This window comes from Enoplosus armatus, chromosome 23 (assembly GCF_043641665.1).
Source record: "Enoplosus armatus isolate fEnoArm2 chromosome 23, fEnoArm2.hap1, whole genome shotgun sequence".
NCBI lineage: Eukaryota > Metazoa > Chordata > Actinopteri > Centrarchiformes > Enoplosidae > Enoplosus > Enoplosus armatus.
In genome coordinates this window covers 15,378,225-15,391,273 of record NC_092202.1, presented here as the reverse complement: position 1 = coordinate 15,391,273, position 13,049 = coordinate 15,378,225, and the positions used below count along the sequence as shown (strand labels likewise).

General features: G+C 47.0%; 2 protein-coding genes across 2 annotated transcripts; both read right to left on the bottom strand.

The window, feature by feature from the left end:
* Positions 1-2,190: 2,190 nt before the first annotated feature.
* Positions 2,191-8,363, bottom strand: spata6l (spermatogenesis associated 6-like). Its single transcript, XM_070930286.1, has 12 exons — positions 8,316-8,363; positions 7,185-7,322; positions 7,042-7,090; positions 6,874-6,915; positions 6,636-6,760; positions 6,027-6,119; positions 5,635-5,895; positions 4,334-4,412; positions 4,112-4,158; positions 3,052-3,173; positions 2,750-2,843; positions 2,191-2,256 (listed from the first exon to the last, which is right to left on the bottom strand). Exons 1-12 carry the CDS (start codon positions 8,361-8,363, stop codon positions 2,191-2,193), a joined length of 1,164 nt encoding a protein of 387 aa, XP_070786387.1.
* Positions 8,364-9,347: 984 nt separating this feature from the next.
* Positions 9,348-12,218, bottom strand: trmt10a (tRNA methyltransferase 10A). The gene is made up of 7 exons (XM_070930017.1): positions 11,858-12,218; positions 11,098-11,281; positions 10,934-11,005; positions 10,771-10,845; positions 10,405-10,554; positions 10,186-10,291; positions 9,348-9,783 (listed from the first exon to the last, which is right to left on the bottom strand). The coding sequence occupies exons 1-7, from the start codon at positions 12,025-12,027 to the stop codon at positions 9,578-9,580; spliced, it is 963 nt and encodes a 320-aa protein (XP_070786118.1). The 5' UTR covers positions 12,028-12,218; the 3' UTR covers positions 9,348-9,577.
* Between the last annotated feature and the right edge of the window lie 831 nt (positions 12,219-13,049).

Here is a 13,049-nt window from a genome sequence, read left to right as displayed (position 1 = left end):
TGACAGCTGCCAGTCACAACTTGTCCCCATCTCTCATATTAAAGCCCCATTCCCCCCCTTTGGTGGTCTCAGTTTCTTTCCGCCTGATCCCCATCTTCCTGGCACACACCGAGGGATGGACTGCAGTGCTTACGGTAAGACGGCCGCTCCTCTTTCCCCTCGCGCTCTTCGCTCGACATCAGGGTGAACTCCCATTGTTGTTGTTGTCTTCTTCTGGTAAATGTTGAACTTGACAGGGTTTATTAGAAGTGATGGCAACAGTTCACTGTAACCCCCCTGTTGAGTGTTTACAGGCAGGATATGAACTGGAAACACTTCATGAATGGTTTACGACACTATGATGTAGTGGCAAGTAGATAGAAGACTTTATTAATGTGTTTGTCAACAGCAGCTTCTCCTATGAAGCTTCTGTATAAACGGATGATGAATGATTCATACGTGGCTTTAATCACGTCTAATAATGAAGCCAATCTTTCATTACCTGTTGATGCCCATGGATAAGTCATTCACAGGACCTTTTCAAACTCTTGAGAAATGTGTGTCCTCCTTGACCCGTGGAAACAGTAGTTTGACAAAGGATGTGAACTGGATTTCTTCAGGGCTTTCAGTCGCATCTTCATCTTCACCTTCACCTGCGGATGCAGTTGGCTCAGTTGTCGTGGGGAGTGATGGAGTATTTATAAATAAGTGAATACTTCATAAGAAACGGAATAAAGTAGAAATTACTTTTTCAACTCATTGGCCTTAATGTGTTGGCTGAGTTTTATATATATACATATATATATATATATATATATATATATATATATATATATATATATATATATATATGTATATATATAAAGCACTTCAACACTAGGCTTTCATGCATTATGGTACGTAACTCATAAACTGTATATATCATCATAATGACTGGAGGTGCTGTTATACATACAATGGGACTGAATGTCCATAGACTTTAATGTATTTTACATCTCATAATAACTCATAACCTGTATATGTTGCCAATAAGTTAATTCACAGTCAGTCAATGCATTTGTGTGTGTGTGTGTGTGTGTGTGTGTGTGAAATTTACACTACAACTTTACATTGTAGTGGGAATATACTGTAGAACTATGCTGCTTCTGATGGGCTTCTAATTATTAATTATCACATGAGGGCCCTTGTATTTTATGGTTGTCCCAGAGCTGGATACCCTGGAGGTCCCTCCTCTCACCCCGACCAGTAAGGAGGTCCTCAGCCAGGCGGTGAAGGCCAGTTTTGCCGGATTTGCCCAAGAGAGAATCAACCATAACTTCCCGCAGGGTACAGCCTGAGCCGCGCGCAGAATATTTTCAGAACGGTTTGCCGCGTCCAGAGCTGTAGATTTACGCGCGTCTTTTGCGTATCGTCCAGATCCTACGCTGTGGTCCGAGCGGAAGGTGAACTACTGGCTGGACTGGTGCCAGGCTGAGTTTGGGCTCCACTGCCTGGGCTCAGACCTGAGGGGCATGCGGGGCAGTGAGCTGCGTGGCCTGGACAGAGAGGCGTTCCTGGGCCTGATGTCCGACTGCACTGCGGGGGAGATCCTGTGGGAGCACCTGGAGACCATGAGGAGAGGTGAAGTCATTCTTTTCCTTCAAGCAGAAAACCCATTCTTCCAAACTCACATTGCTGGAAATCTTCAAAGTCTAATGAGGCGCTCATAGTTTTATCCAAAATATATGTCACCTCAAGATACATTCAGTTGAAAAAGGAACTTATTCAAGCGTAACTCAAGTATCATGTGCATTATTAGTATTGTGCTGTATTTAAACAGCTGGACAGCAACAAAAGGAACTTTCCCAACCCTTTTTAATACGTTTTCAATGTGTCATTACTCGTACACAGCACAATGCATCTGGAGCACGAGGCCACAAATGTCCAGGCAGCCCAGTATGTCTCTGCTCGTGAGCCTAGTGAGACGTTAACAAGACACCTGCCGTAATCACGAGACACTTTTTTTGTGTCATATAATCTATACCGACAGCGTTTTCACAGACCTTACACGTTGATTTTTGTATATAAGCGAGAGTGGTTTGACACGCAACAAAGGTCGGCCAACCAGAATCAAACCAACCACGTGATCAGGACGCCCCAAGAGAGTGCGGAAGTGAAACTCGTGGAGACAGAGCAGGTCCACCTCACCTTTCCCGAGCCTTGTCCAGGTCATCACGGTGGACCCGGAGAGATGGACCTCCGCGCTAAAACCTCGTCCACCTCAGAGTGCGTGGCCCCCTAAAAACACAACGATAACCCGCGATCTTCAGTGTGTTTCCCCCCCTGAGCTCTTTATGCATTAAAGTAGCAAACTCCCAGGGACAAGTTTGTGGATCAAAACAACAGGTGAAACATGGAGGAGGTTTTGACTTTCAAAAAGCTTCTTACGGACATATGATAAGATATATTATAGTGAAACAGAATATATAAAGGGATCTCTCTAATATAAGCCTGGTTCCCGCTGAGGTTGATTCACTAGTAATAAGATAAAAATACAGCTGGTTGGTTTTTTTTAGAATACATTTTAAATGCAGTTTGTTTATAACCTTAAACATTAAAGCCTTATAACATTATAACATTTTTTTTTTTACAGCTGCATATTGACAACAACTGAAACAAAAGACACATGGTGGTCTGATAAATGGCAACAGGTCTAACACCAGACTGGAACACACACTGTGGCTGCGATATCTAACATAGATGTAGAGTCTTAATGTTCCGCATCACTTACATAGACAAGTCGGCGTATAGCTTTCGGTGTCGTAAGGAGTCCCCGAAGGCGCTCTTGGACCTCCTCCCATTCTCGGTGAGAGCTGGACTGAGACCTGAACATTTCATTAGCCAATCGTCACTTGCTTGAAAAATGAACATTGCAGCGTCATCTGCGTACGCTTGTTGGCAGTCAAACACGACTGCATGCATTTTTGACATTTTTAGCATCAATTATAACTTTTTGATTGTACTCTCTACCTTTGTAGTGAGGCGCATGATTATACTAATATGTCAATATTCAAAACTAGTCAAGACAAGGACCTGCTGTGCCTGGCCTGGTCCCTGTAAGACCCCCACAGCCCTGAAGGCTCAGGACCTTGGTGGTAGTCGAGGGGGTCGTGTGTTTCTGAAGAGCTGGAGTGGTCTTCTGATATCCCTCCAACCTGCCGGTGGAATCACAGAGGAGTTACTTTCTAAAGGCTTTAAAGGCTGCATTTTAGGAATAGTTTCTCATCTTATACGTCTGCACCATTAAGGATAGAGTCAGGACATGGTTAACCTAACTTATCACAAACCAAAGCAGACGGAAACAGAAACCTGGCTCTAACCAAAGTTCCAAAATACCTCCCAACACCTCTAAAGCTCACTGACTAACACACTATATCCTGTTTCTTTAATCTGAACACAAACAGAAATGTAAAAATGACTATTTATGATTGAGAGGAAGTCAATCTGCTGGAACTATTTCTTGGCAACAGCTGGATCCTGGAGTCACGTTGTCACAGTGAGGTTGCTAGGTTTGGTACCATTTAAGTCTGTAAAGAGACCAAAAACCAAAGCCCTTTGTCTGGAAACCAGCACTGTAGCCGGAGACGCTGTGGAGAAGTGCTGGGAAGATGGATACACTGTTGTTCAACAAAAAAAATAGTTACAGCACGTAACTCCCCCTAAAACCACAAATCGATGTTTTTTTATGAGATATGTGTAAATCAGTGAGCTTTAGAGGTGCTGTAGTGTAGCCGTTTCCCCCTTGCTTCTAGCCTTTTTTGCTAAGCTAGGCTAACCACGTCCACTCCAGCTCTGTACTCTGTGCACACAGACATGAGTTCGGTATCGATCTTGTCATCTCACTCTCAAGGCCCTTTCAGACACAACGCGTCAACGGCGCGACAATGAAACCCCATTATTTCCAACGGCTTCAAGTCAATTCTATTTACATGGCGCCAAATCACAACAATAGTCGTCTCACCGTCCGAAAATTCGGAACTGTTCCGTTAATGCTATAACGTCTTGAATTAGGACCACATCTGATGATGATGAACCCCATGACTCACTCACTTACTCTAAGAGGCCAAAGAGGAGAAAAATGAATTGCTCCTACCAAACCGTTGGATAAAGATTTTCGTCCGCCGGTTGGAGAACATCTCACTAAAACAGCGAAAACAGGGGGGAAAACAGTGAGTCACAACAGACTGGCACGTCAACAGAGCAGTATAACGATAAAGGCCAATTTCCCTCGCCGTTAATGGCAAGTTGTTTGAGACTGTAAACCACGTTTAGTAGTTTAGTAGCGAACAAAGGAGCTTTATATGAAGATTTCTACCTGTGGATGAAGACCTGGTCAAAGGTGAAGAGGGGTGGGGCGAGGCAGGTCGACTGGCTCCGGGCCACGAGGCCGGCGTCTGCACACAGGAGAATGATGAGGTGGGACCATTTTTATTGGGATAAGGAAACAGGAAACAAGGTGTTCCAAACAGCAGATATAAAATGTCGAAATGGGTGTGTGTTAGTGACTAGCATATGATGATTTTTATCAGCAATGGAGAGCAGCACAAAAGGCATTTCCTATATTATTATGAGTGTCTTTTTGTGTTGTCGTGTATTATCTGATCTTATGTCTTTTTCAACTAAAGGAATTTCTCAAAGTCATGACTCAGTCATTCACGCCCTGCCAACAGGAAGTGCTGGTAGCTGAGGCTGAGCTGTGGCTGAGTGCGGTGACTGTATACTTGTGACATCACAACCTTACGGAAGTCCCCACGGCTCGTTTTAAAGGCGCAGCGTCTGAATACGGGCTGTGTTTCATTTCTCCGTGGACTGAGCGTTTTGAAGACATGGGAACGTCACTTTCTACAATATGGGATCATTTAGCCTACTGCTACCATTACCAACTACTCCCATGTGTTAACATCACCCAAAGCATGATGGGAACCCTGGTGGAAAAAAGCTCAAAACATCACAACAGGGGTGACCGTATATTCCCTTTTTTTTACGTCACTAAAGCTCTGAATGTCCCATCAACATTTTATGTCCCTGGAACCACTGAGGGCATTTTCACCTTAGGTACGATTGATTCGTACCGTGTCTGAGCACGCCTTCCCTCCTACCTCATCGGCCACGGCCGTGCGGCCGAACGCTACAGCCGAATAGTTATGGCGTCACATTCTAAATAGCGGTACACTTCCGTGTTTTGGCACGGTGGTGTTCACGCCTGATGCGAACCGTATTCGCGACCACCTTTTCAAGTGTACAGTACACGTATGTTCACGCTGGGCCCTGGTCCCTGATGTGAAAGTCCCCTAAGCCATACACCAGTAAATAAAGAAAGAGTGCAAACGGCCCAGGGGGTCAAGGCAGACGGACAAAAACCTGGGGCTAATAAATGCCTCAGTAATCCCTGGTTACAACTACCAGGTGGGTTTGCGCAAGACAAATAGGTCCACATGGCTGTTGACACTCGGGACTCAGACCTTCTCACCGGTGAAACATTACATCGCATGGGGGAGGAGCTCTGTATCAGATGGAGGTTAAAGAAAACACTCTGTAGTGCTGTAAATTGAATTGGAGCTCTTCTCTGCCATCTGCTGGCCGGGAATGAAAGGAAGATGTGTTGTTTGTGCTCACGGGCTGGGAGGCGCCGGTTGCGTCCCGGCCGGCCGTGGCGGGGGCGGCAGAGTCCAGGCTGAGCCGGGCCAGGCGCTGGCTGCTCAGTGGGGACGGGGACTGGGATCTGGGAATGTATGAAGGTGACCTGGCGACGCTGTGCCTTTCTCCGTTCGCCCCCCCGCCACCTCGTCTCCTCCCGAGGGTTTGAGGTTGTTTCCTCTGAGGGGAAGAGGTCCTGGGTCTGCTGGAGCGTTTCCTGTCCCTCTTAATCACCGGCCCCTGGAAACAAAAGAGTGGAATAGAGTTTATTATTATCATTATAGCTGAAAATTCAAGGACCTCATAAGACAGACACTGGGGGGTGGAGATCTGGTCCGGTTAACGTGGTCCACATCATGTCTAGTCTTTACCACGGGTACATTGGGGTGAACGTTGATCTCTGCCTCCGCCGAGCACTCACTGATGGTTGTTTTGCTGGAAAACTCCAACCTCGGAGCGATACCCTGGGACCAAGAGAGGAAATATTTCTACCATAATCACTTTTTTTTGTATGTTTCCCTGCTGCTGTGGCCAAGGAAATGTAATAATTTCTAGAAAATGAGAAACCAGGTCAAGGGAACACAGTTTATCTAAGTAGCGAATAGGAAGTTAAAGCCACAGTAGGCAATATTATTGAACTATAATTTTGGTCGAAATAACTCATTTTGACCATCGCACGTCACTAACAACATCTAACTGAAGGGCTCCTTTTAAAAAAAATGTGTCTGTGAGAACCCGCCCCCTTTGTATTTACTCTTTTAAAAAACTGGACCAGGTCTGAATCAAACGACCAATCAGGGGTTAGCTAGCACGAAACTGGCCAATCGCATTGAACTCTGATGGTGCCATTCGCTTACAGTCACTGACTAAATGTCTAAAAAAAGAATGTGCTAATGATACACGTAGTGCATTTGAGCCGCATGGGGGGAATAGACAACATTGTGGTACACTTCAAAGCACTGCCGAAGGGTTGGACCCACCGGAAAGTGAGGCGCTCGGGTCATCAGAACCTCCTGACCCACCCCGGAGAAGGAGGGAACCAGTTTGGGCTCCGGGAATAAGAAGCACCGCGCGTCCTCTTCGAAGCGGGCCAGCGTGTCCCCCGCTGCAAACACAAACACACTTCCCTTACTCCGCGGCAAAAAGGGTCATTCCGGCCGGGCAATTTGAAGAGAATGCCTCAACCTTGTCGCGCGCCGGACAGGACAACAACCTCACCTGGAGGGATCAGCTGCACCAGTTCAATTCTGACCGTCTCGTCTGAGGAGAAAAGATCCACGGTGTCAGTAGTGTCGCTAATATCATGCTGACATCATATTGCTGCATTTCCTGGTCTTCAGAGGCCCAGAGAGAATCACAATAAGACACGAGTGTTTGGCAACTTACACTCCAGCATTACGGCGATGTCGCCGGGGTCAACCGCATGCCTGAAAATCTAGACAGAAAGCAAACATCCGTGTGTCCATGTGTGTTCATTTTTAACGTCCTCGTTGTACAATATTAATGCGCCGTGTCATGAAAAGACCTGCCTTTTCGAAGGTCATCTTCTCGTGAAGCAGCAGAGGAAAGACGGCAGGGAGACACTCAGACTGACGGCACTGGCCCATGAAGCACACGCTGAGGTAGATGTCATCCTTGGCTGGCAGATGGACTCCAGGACAGGAAACCTGAGCACAGTGGAGGAGCACATATGGGTTCAGTTACATGGGGTTTCGAGTCTACTGGCTGCTAGCGGAGGCTGACCAAAGTCCCATATTACTTTGTGCTGCTTTAAGGAGCACTCCAACACTGAGGGCCATACGTTTCACTGTCTGTGCCACTATAACCAGTCCACTCTGCCTCTCTGTCCCACTATAACCAGTCCACTCAGTCTCTCTGTCCCTCTATAACCAGTCCACTCTGCCTCTCTGACCCACTATAACCAGTCCACTCTGCCTCTCTGTCCCACTATAACCAGTCCACTCAGGCCCTCTGTCCCACTATAACCAGTCCACTCTGCCTCTCTGACCCACTATAACCAGTCCACTCAGTCTCTCTGTCCCACTATAACCAGTCCACTCTGCCTCTCTGACCCACTATAACCAGTCCACTCTGCCTCTCTGTCCCACTATAACCAGTCCACTCAGGCCCTCGGTCCCACTATAACCAGTCCACTCATATATAATATATACTAATATAATATATGCTAACCACACCCCATAATGACATGATGCTGCATTTTTTTTGCATTGTTTTACTTTTGACGTAAGTAAGAAGTACTTAAGTAGGAGTAAACACATTTGTGAATAGCACTCTGTGAATCAAATACCTTATAGTTTCATCCACAACACACGCTATCAGATATCCTGCTGTTGCGTTACAGACCCACAGCGGGGAGTCAGAGAACAGGTGAACCGACCCAAAAAGTTCAAATCTAGCTAGTTGAGGAAACGAATATATGGTGCACTACATGCCGAATTGTAAGTGTTAAGGCTTCATACTGCACTGTCGGTCCGCTGCTGACTAACGTGTCCGTGCCGGTGGGGAACCTTCCGACAATTTTAAAATGACAGGGATCGCTTATGCAGTCTGGCGTTTGACGCGCCGTTCTCTCCTTACAGAGCCCGGCGTGCGCCCGGAGGCCAGGTTTTGCAAGTAGTAGAAGAAAACACAGTTCTCACCGCTCTGAACTTTACTTCGACCGCCACTCTCTGCGCCTTTCGGGACATTCGGACTCTTCTGACGGACTAGCCCCAAACGAGTAAAGCAGTCCGGTCAAGCGTCGCCTTACCTTGTTACCATGGACGCTACAACTTCCGGGTTTAGTTGCCGGGGCAACCGGGGCCGACACATTGCGGACGTCGTTCATGAAAATATCTTTGCGCTGGACTCGGTCACGTGGTCCCACCGGGTTTAAAGCACTTCCGGACTTGCATTAGATGAACCAATGTGAACGGTCGCGGGAATCAGCTTTCAAACGGGGTCCTCGGAAGGTTCTCAAAGAGATGTGGGTCCTCGCAGGTCCCGGCGAAGAATTTAATGTCCAACATTTCCCCAATTCGACCACTGTTTCCCCATTCATTTAGATCTGAAGGCATGGCTTGTGTTTAACCAGCTGTGGGGCCCTGGGCCAAACATGAGCTGTGCCCTCCCCCCAACCCTGCATACAGTACATATCAAACAAATGAGTCTATATTACTGTGCAATTAATCTGTGCATGGTCAGTTTGAAACAGCGCCATAGATTAATTGCATTCACACCAGGTCTAACCTATGGCACTGTACATTCGGGCAGCAGTCTGAGACCCAGCCCATCAAAATATGTCTTAGGGCACCTGCTTCTAGCATCCAGAGCAGGCCAAGGCTGTCCCCCTGTGGCCCTCTTTGCATTACATGTGCTGCAACACACAGACACACACACACACACCTTAAAAATCATTCAATTACCCAATTTCAATACAATGAGAATAATATAGCTTCAGCATTATATTAATATAAAAAGATCGTCCCATGGAAAAAAAAATAAAACTACCCCAAAGAATGTATCAAATGTGACTACACTCTCAAAAATATCCCAGGAATTCCAGAGACAATCACGGTCGCGTGTGCTTTAAATCTTTTCTTTTAAATGAGTCCATTTGGCACAGGTTTTCTGACAGCTTTAGCTTTGAAACAAACAACCAAACAAACACAAAAAAGGAGTACAAATTCAAGTATAAACGATCTTCAGTGTAATAGCAACTGTACATTCTGCCAAAAAAAAAAAAAACGTAGCAAAACTGAAACGTTGTACTTCTATTAGATCTTCAACTAAGCTATTAGCCATTACATGAGGCACAAAGTAAAACTTTCAATAAATAACAAAAATTAAAAAAGTTTTAATAAGTTTTGCCATCACATCCGGTGTCTCGGCTTTGTCTGAAGTTGTCCATTTGAACTAAGTTTCAGGCTATTTCCCCAGTTCGGTCCGGTGTGTCCGAGTCCGAGTCTGAATCCTCCTCCTCCTCCTCCTCCTCCTCCTCCTCTTTGCCCTGAATGGTTGTTGTCCCGTCCTGGTCGACGGCCACTGCTCCTTTCCTCTGAGGCAGGACGGTGAAGAAGGCCTCCTGCCAGCTGCCCTTCTCCAGGTACGCCAGGATGATCTCGAACACTGCAGAAGGGGACCAAAGCACACTTTTAAAAACCAAATATAAAAAAAAAGCAGCAGCAGCCCTAAACTTGAACTTATTTTCTGCATTAATCCAAAACCCAGAGGAAAAACCCCCCATTGGCTTTTTGTGGAGGTGAACCAGGGCGATGCTAACTTCCGAATTGACCTCCAAAAATACAGCGCTCTAGAGAGGCCAGGGCCCCATGCACACCCTGTTCAACAAAAATCCAAAGCTTTCAGACCTGCCATGCCTAGCCAGCGAGGCCATTATTGGACACCCTCCCTCACCCAATCACAAACTAAAAAACAGGCCAATGACAAACTTTTACCCCAAAGATACAGCCTCTGTGGCTCAGAGCTGCCGATACCGGTGCCATATATTGATCCGATACTCGTCCTTACCATGGTTGACTGCGAGAACCTTCCGACTGTTCATCTTAACGAAACTGCTCAGGGGAAGCTGGGCGTGGCCGATCCCCAGCTCCTTCGCCCTCTCAAAGGTGATCCCCTGCAAACAAACAAAAAAAAACACGCAGACAGCTGCAGCGGCTCCAGTCAACAGGCGGGAATCACAACCAAGCATCGGTAGTGGCAGCTGCGAAGCCAGCCGGGCAGGCAGACCTTGTGATGGTTGTGGTCCACCAGGCCTCCTATGACGTAGGCCTTCTTTTGGTCCAGCTCTTCCAGCACGTTGGGGGAGTCTGACGTCAGGTACACCAGCTCCTCCTTGGCCACAACTTCGCTGTAGTGCTCGGCTTTAATGCTAATGTCCTGCACACAGCAGCAGCACGCACGCATACTGTTACGCAAAGTCAACGTGATGTCAATATGAAAAGGTATGTGAATAACTACGTAAGCTGCTACTAGCACAACACGCCTGTTGGCCGTAGTGTTGCATTGTGGGCAACGCGAGCACCAGCTTTTGACCATTGACTGTAAATAAAAAGATGGACGACATAACCGCTCCCCAAAAGTGAAGTCGCTTACCTTCCAGTTCACCCATCCTTTGTCCTTTTCGTCCATGCTCTGTTTCAGCTGTCCTCCCAGGCTTGTCAGATAAAACTGGAGATGGGGGAGAGGAGCGGTTATAGTTCAAGGCCGGACTGCCGCCCCCCCCCCCCCGGTCAATGTCAGTGAAGTAGCCACTAACCTGCACCGGATGCAGGGCCCGTCTGTTCTCAGCGTAGCACCGCTGGATCTGTTTGTGAAGCTTCCTGACGTCCTTGAAGACATGGAAAGATTAGCGGCGAGGAGAGTCAGTGCCTCGGTTCATGTCTCAGTATGCACGGTGGTGGTTCGCGGGGAGCCGTTTACCTTGATCAGCATGAGGTTGTCGAAGCTGCAGTCCACCACCAGCCTCAGGGAGCTGGGCGTCACCTCGCGGCGTGGACGCTTCCGGACACTCGGGGCGTCTCCTCCTCCTTCTTCCTCCTCCTCCTCATGATGGTGATGTTGCCTCTGCAGCCGACGCTGCTGCTTCCTGTCCTTTCGTCGCTGCCTGCAGCAGAAAGCACAGGACGGAGGCTGCAAATGTGAGCACTGATGTGGCTCCACGCTGCAGACTCCTTGCAAGTATCGTAAAGAAAACACACATTTACATATATTGACTGTAATATCACCGTAACTTAAGTAAGACCCGATGGCTGGAGCTACAAAAGTAAAGCTCCGATTGTAATAAAACCAGACCTTTCATTAGTGCCGATTGCTGATTATCTGATTTAAAACATTGCCAGAAGGCGTTTAAGAAATGTGCTTTGTTTTGTAAGGAGTAGAGCAGCACCAAAGACACATTAGGTGAATAAAGTCAGGCAGACCAACGTGCACTGAGATGGCCAAAGCTCCCAAAGGTGGCACACTGATTTCAAGTTTATTTACTTTTAAATGAGGCCAAACAGCGCTGCAAGCAATACAACCTTAAAGTGACTGTTTTTTGAATGGAGATTGGCATGTAAGGGGAGCACTGGAGCTACCATGGGAAATAACTACAAATACTCAGTTTAAAAAAGGGCAAACAGCATGTTATATCGACAGACAGCATGTTGTTGGACGGCCATGTTAAAACGAGCGTCCTTACTTTCGCAGCTCCCTCTCTTCTTCCCATTTCTGCTGCTTCAGAAGCTTCTTCCTTTGCCTCTTGGACAGAGTCTGCCCGTCTGCCGCAGCTTCTCCGTTGCCGCTCGCACCGTCTCCGCCGTCTCCCCCGCGCTCGGCCGGAGCCTCACTCTTCACGCCATCGGCAGCCATCTGTAGAGAGCCGAGATGCTAATGTTGCCCCCGCGTCAACTCGCTCGTGGTGTTAGCTTGCCGGCGGCGCTTCGCTGTGACGTTAAGCTGCCTGGCAGCATTTAGCGGCCAGTCAGAGTTCTCCGCTTTACAGTTTCACGAAGAACGTTTGAAGCTTTTTCTTTAAAGTACCTCACCGGCCTGATAGCAGCCACAAGACAGTCAGACACACCACGACAAGAAACTAAACAAGCAGCTCCACATGTATGTGATCTTCTGCTTCTTCTTCTTCTTCTTCTTCTTCTTCTTCTTCTTCTTCGTCTCTAATATAATGGGGGAAACCAACGTGTATAGGTGCATACCGCCACCTACTGTACCGGAGTGTGGCTATACCTACTATAACTTCTTCTTCTTCTTCTTCTTCTTTTTTTTTCTTCTTCTCCTGAGATTTAATGGCGGATCGCAAACCAACTTTTAAGGTGCATACCGCCACCTACAGTACCGGAGTGTGTAGCATCAGAGCTGTACCTACTTCATGTTACATCAAAGAAATGTAAGAATAAATAATTAATGGTGGGATTTCTTCTGATAACAATGACAGGAGTTTGATAGTTTAAATCTTTTTTTTTTTTTTTTTTCTTTTTTTTTAATTCAAAATGAATCTCCAGACTGTGGAGGTTGGTCAGAAGAGGTATGTTAATGATACCCCCCACCCCAAAGCCAGTGTAATATCCAATTTCAGACTAGCCGTTCTCAGACAAGAACGTTCTCTTGGCCTTTACTCGACCACATTTGTTCCTTTTTTACGTCACGGGTTCACACGGAGCCCCGCCAGTGCTCACCTGACGCGGTGTACGGCCGTGCTCGTGCTCCAACGCGCCGTTCCACTCCAATTCATACATGACAATTCATACATCCACTGTGTTTGCATGTGTGTTTGTTTGTTTGTTTGTTTGTTTGTTGTTGTTCCTGTGAAGCCCCGCCGTGGTCCACGCTGTAGGTCATGCAGGTATGAACGACATTCGACAAGTGGAAAACACAAG

Coding starts and splice junctions, on each gene's coding strand:
- spata6l (XM_070930286.1), bottom strand. CDS start 8,363: ATGTCCCGAAAGGCGCAGAGAGTGGCGGTCGAAGTAAAGTTCAGAGCG. Junction 7,323..8,315: donor TCGAAGTAAAGTTCAGAGCG/GTGAGAACTGTG, acceptor CACTGTGCTCAG/GTTTCCTGTCCTGGAGTCCA. Junction 4,159..4,333: donor GACCAGGTCTTCATCCACAG/GTAGAAATCTTC, acceptor TCGCTGTTTTAG/TGAGATGTTCTCCAACCGGC.
- trmt10a (XM_070930017.1), bottom strand. CDS start 12,027: ATGGCTGCCGATGGCGTGAAGAGTGAGGCTCCGGCCGAGCGCGGGGGA. Junction 11,282..11,857: donor GAAGAGAGGGAGCTGCGAAA/GTAAGGACGCTC, acceptor TTTCTGCTGCAG/GCAGCGACGAAAGGACAGGA. Junction 10,292..10,404: donor TGGACCACAACCATCACAAG/GTCTGCCTGCCC, acceptor GTTTGTTTGCAG/GGGATCACCTTTGAGAGGGC.